This window comes from Periophthalmus magnuspinnatus, chromosome 7 (assembly GCF_009829125.3).
Source record: "Periophthalmus magnuspinnatus isolate fPerMag1 chromosome 7, fPerMag1.2.pri, whole genome shotgun sequence".
NCBI lineage: Eukaryota > Metazoa > Chordata > Actinopteri > Gobiiformes > Gobiidae > Periophthalmus > Periophthalmus magnuspinnatus.
In genome coordinates, this window is record NC_047132.1 from 15,765,734 (window position 1) to 15,770,836 (window position 5,103).

Below are 5,103 nucleotides of genomic sequence, written 5' to 3' on the forward strand. Positions count from 1 at the left end.
AGTCAGAAGCTGTTATATTAAGCATTTCATCTGATTCCCGGTGTGTAGCCTGTCTGTCTGTTTGTCTGTCTGTCTGTCTGAATGTCTGTCTGTTTGTCTGTCTGTCTGTCTGTTTGTCAGTCTGTCTGTCTGTTTGTCTGTCTGTCTGTAATTGTAATTGTAGCTACACAATCTGGCATTTCTGTGGTCCTTTCCTTTAAGACTCAGGACAACACTTTAGGGCAACACTATAAGACTTGCCATTGTGGGAATTTGTCTCCAAATGTCTACAACTATATATTTTATTAGTAGCCAAAACCTTTTTTTTTTTTTTTTTTTTTTTTTTTTAATTTAATTTATTTATTTATTTATTTTTTACAATGAATAGGCCTCTACAGCTATACACTTTATATTGCTTTATTGCTAGGGAAGCATATGGTTCCTAATTACTATCCTTTCCTTTGGGGAATCCTACACCATTTGTACATTGAAATTATACCCAATACATTTTAATTCTTATTCTATTTCTATCAGTCTCTACCTGTTGCTTATCTTGGAAAGCAGCCATGCTAGATACTGTAGATAAATGTCCCTATTTGCAATGCACAGGTCAGTATTGTTCCCTGGGGGTGGTGAGTGTGGGAACATCAGTGCCTCCTGGGACATGAGGCTTTTCTTATGGTAATGGGACAGTATATAAGGGCTAGGGTGTCTCTCAGAGCTCCAGAAACTTCACAGAGTAACAACTGAACTGATGGCTCCTTACAGCAGCTTTTCGACCCTGCATCAAGCCAGGACTGACAGAGATCCCATCAAAGTAAGTACCACTGGACAATGTGTGGATTTACTACTTTTGTAAGCTTTAATATAAATGATATGTTATGTTTTTAACCGCAAAGACTGGTTGCAGAATTGCCTGTTTGGGTGCAAAGATATAGTGAAGTTTTTGTTTGCTCTGTTCTTGAAAACATTTACTGTAGACAAGACTTGTAGTTGCTTGTAGATGCTTCATTACTACACTCAAGATTCAGCAGGTTTTTCGATTCATTGTTTGATTAGTTAGTATTAACTGATGTGTTGACATTGTTTCATTGACTGATAATAATCATCTTTTCTTTTTTTCTTTTAGTTGAGAAAGCCTGTAGTTGAAAAGATGCGTCGTGACCGGATCAACGGTTGCATTGAGCAGCTTAAGGTCCTCCTGGAGAAGGAACTGCACCGCGAGGGATGCTCCAAACTGGAGAAGGCCGATGTGCTGGAGATGACTGTGTGCTTCCTCAAACAGCAACTGGGACAGGTACAGAGAGCACCCAACAAGGAGGTCCAAGGAGCACCACACACACTCCCCCAGACCGAGGCCTGGCTGCGGGGCTCCACCACCAGCCCACAGCCCAGAGACACTGTTACCAACAGCGTCCCTGTTTGGAGGCCATGGTGAACACCTCACCAAAGACTCTGGGATTGCTGACTGTATTTCTGATAATGTACACAGTCTGGTCTAATTGATTCTGTGTTGCCCCCTGTTGGACAGATCTGGAGGCTCTTATCATCACATTGATGGACATTCCAGTCGTGCTTGATCTTAGATGTTTGTTTTGCTCATTTAATTGATGACGGTGGACCAAACTGTAGTTACTCCAGTGGAGTGAAGGTTGTGTTAAGGCCTTTATGTGTTAAATGCAACTGTTGTTGAGAATATTTCTCTTGTGCTTTGTACCAAATGTTAAAGTTATGAATGAATGTGTGAGTAACTGCATGAGTGCTGAATGACATGCGTACTTAAGTTGTTGTGGTATTTTCACTTATTGTTCTTGTATGCTCTTAATTGTATTGTATTTTTTGTATGACAATGAATAAAAGTTGCAATCAAAAAAACTGAGACCTCTTATTTCAAGCCTATTTTAGCTTTGTTTTCCAAAAATGTAAATACTAATGCAACAAACTGTATTAAGTAACCTCATGAATAGCAACCTTATTGAACTGAGCAGGAAATATATTTTAAGTGCATAAAATGTGTCTGTAAAATAATGGATATATACAATAATACTTACATCGAGATTAAGAGTTTGTGCATGAAGGTCTTAAACATCTCCTCCAGTCACCAGGGTTGGTAAATTATGGTCATAGAAGAAAACGTAGGAAATGTATGCTTCTTGGGAGGAACTTTTTGGCTGAAAACTCTTGAATTGAAAAGTCTATCGACTTTGTTCACTTCACTAATCAGCCGGTAGTCATCTTCATTTGAGGCATCGGTCGGTGTCTTCTGCTGTTTTTTCCTATTGGTTTCTTTTGGGTTTTCCTAGCTGTATTTCTGGCTCTTCACTGTCCTCACTGCTGGTGTCCTGCCTGTGGCAGTTCAGATGAGGACACCTCTGCTGGTTTCTCCTCCACTTTAGGGGGTCCATGCACTTGCTATTTTGAAACTGGCTGAGTGGCGTTGGGAGATGGCTGCTCCTCTGTGTGGATACTGTGCTGTCCTGTGACTCCTTCAAGCCTACACTTTGTTAAGTGGCTTTACCTTCCTCCAGTTTCTGATCCGGATCTGCTAAATAGACAGAAATGTTGAAGTGCTTCCTTTCTCTCTACATTGATGGAGATTCTCCTTCAAATCTTATATATAATTCTTAACAAACTCCTTTCTCTCATGGACACAGGTATTTAGTTTTCCCTGCCACCTTGTCTGCCACATTGATAGAGCTTCCCCTTGGCCCACATTTCTGCCTTAATATTGAGTTAGAGGCATAAACGTTTTCCTTCTGTTTACTGCCAAAAAAACTTGATCTTTAAAATACAGTTTCAGATCTCTTTTTCAATTTTCAGAATAGTGTGAGTGAATGGAAGCAATAGGATAATACAACAAAATAAATAAACAAATATATTTTTCTTCCTTATCCAGGATTCTCATATTTATTGTGATATCGAATGAGACTAAATCAGTTTTAAACCAAGAGCAATGGTTAATCCAGGGGTGTCAAAGATGTGGCCCGTGGGCCAGGTCCGGCCCACCTAGAAATCTGAAATGGCCCTCAGCTGATTTTATATGAAACCTAAACATTTGCAACGTGACGTGGCCTAGTTTAGCAGCGTGTCCAGAGCGGGCACAAATGAAGACTTGACTCTTGTGAATGCAGTTAATGGGCTCTTCTGTGATTGCACCCTGATTTTCAAAAAAAAAAAAAAAAAAAAAAAAGACTAATTCCTTTTTGTTCAGGGAGGTGAACGGGAAACTGGTGTGCTTGGTATGCATGCAACAAGTGGTGGTGCTGAAGGAATATAATCTGACCACTATGAGACTCAGCATGGCAAAAAATACAGCAACTTGAATGAAGAATTGAGAAGACGGAAGATAAACTAATTGAGACAGCAGTCTGTTTTCGCTGGAGCTTAGAGGTTAGTGATGCCGCCTTGAAAGCAAGCTACCTGATTGCAAGCAAAATAGCATTATCATCAAAGCCGAACCGTGAGTGCAAGTTTGTCAAAACTTGCATGCTGAAGGCTGCAGAAATTATGTGTCCTGAGAAACGACAAGTTTTTGCCAACATCAGCCTGTCAAGGAATTGTGTGGCACAAAGGATTTCAGAACTAGCAACAGATATGGACAGTTTGTAGCATTTTCTGTTGCTTATATTACAGACATTGCTCAGCTGGCCATATTCATTTGTGGTGTTGATGAGACTTTAACTGTTAGGGAGGAATTTTTGGAGTTGGTGCCTCTGTTAAATACCACAACAGTCGAGCACCTTTTCTGCGCTGATGTTGGCACACCAAACAGAGTAGGTGTGGACTAGTCTCACGCTCTCAGCCTGGCCAATGATGGTGTGCCCTCAATGCTTGGGGAAAAAAGGCAGGTGTTTTGACAAAGTTCAGAGAGAAAGTTCAAGCCGCAAATGGAGGTGGTGATTTTTGGAGATTTCACTGTATATTCCACCAAGAGGCATTGTGCTGCAAGTCGTTAAGAATGGATCACGTTATGGAAGTTGTTCAAATCGTTAATTTCATCAGAGCCAGAGGCCTGAATAATAGCCAGTTTGACTGCTTTCTCACTGACAATAACATCACCCATGGTCTGCCTTACTACACTGAAGTAAGATGGTCAAGCTGAGGTGCTGTGCTAAAGAGCTTTTTTGATGTAAGTGAGGAAATTGGACAGTTCACGCTGAAAAAAGGTAAACCTGTGATGGAATTACAGTCTGAACAATGGCTACAGGACTTTGAATTTATGGTTGATATTATGGAGCACTTGAACAATCTGAACAAAATGTTGCAAGGGTGCAAAAAAATGCCACCCAGTATTATAATCACACTGCTCATTTTCCTAGTCTGAGACATGTATGTGCAGTCAACCGTACTGCTGACATGAGTCTGTACAAAGACAAGATTGCAGGAGTGTTGATGGAGTTTGAGAGATGATTTCAAGTCTTTAGCAAACTCGAGACAGAATTCACAGTTTTTCGCACCCCATTCACAGTCAATACTTCTGATGTGCCCACCGACATGCAACTTGAAATAATAGATTTACAGTGTGATCTAACACTGAAGGACAAATTTGCTTCTGTGGGCTTGGACACATTTTATCAGTGTCTTCTGCCAGGATACCCTAAATGAACAGTGCTAGCTGCAAAAATGCTGTGCACATTCGGGACTACCTACCTTTGTGAGCAGGTTTTCATTGATATGACAAAGCTACGCTCAAAGCTAACACACAGGCACTTAAATGACATTCTGAAATTGGCAGCTACTCAGGTGCCTGATATTGTTGCACTTGTGCAGGCTAAAAGATGCCAAGTTTCTGAAGTAAAAACAAAGCAGGACTAAATTCTGTGAAATGCCTCTTGAAACATTATTTGACAGAATTATTTCACAGATGTGCAGATTGGAGTTGAAATAATTTCTATATTAATCGCAACATACACTAAATAAACTAAATATTTGTTGTGTACTGCACACAAATGAATGTCAAAACTGAGATATTGTGTTGAAATTGAACCTACCTTTCTTAAAGTCTCAGGTTGTTCATAATATATTTTGTAAAAGAACAGTCTTTAAATAAACACATTTTGTATTACACTTGTTTCTGTGCTCAAAAATTGTGACTTATTGCTATTTTCAGGTTTTTATGCTGTG

At 39.9% G+C, this 5,103-nt stretch overlaps 1 protein-coding gene across 1 annotated transcript; it reads left to right on the top strand.

Moving 5' to 3' along the window:
• The first annotated feature begins 733 nt into the window (after nt 1–733).
• Nucleotides 734–1,417, top strand: her12 (hairy-related 12). Its single transcript, XM_033968829.1, has 2 exons — nt 734–796; nt 1,109–1,417. The coding sequence occupies exons 1-2, from the start codon at nt 734–736 to the stop codon at nt 1,415–1,417; spliced, it is 372 nt and encodes a 123-aa protein (XP_033824720.1).
• Nucleotides 1,418–5,103: the final 3,686 nt, after the last annotated feature.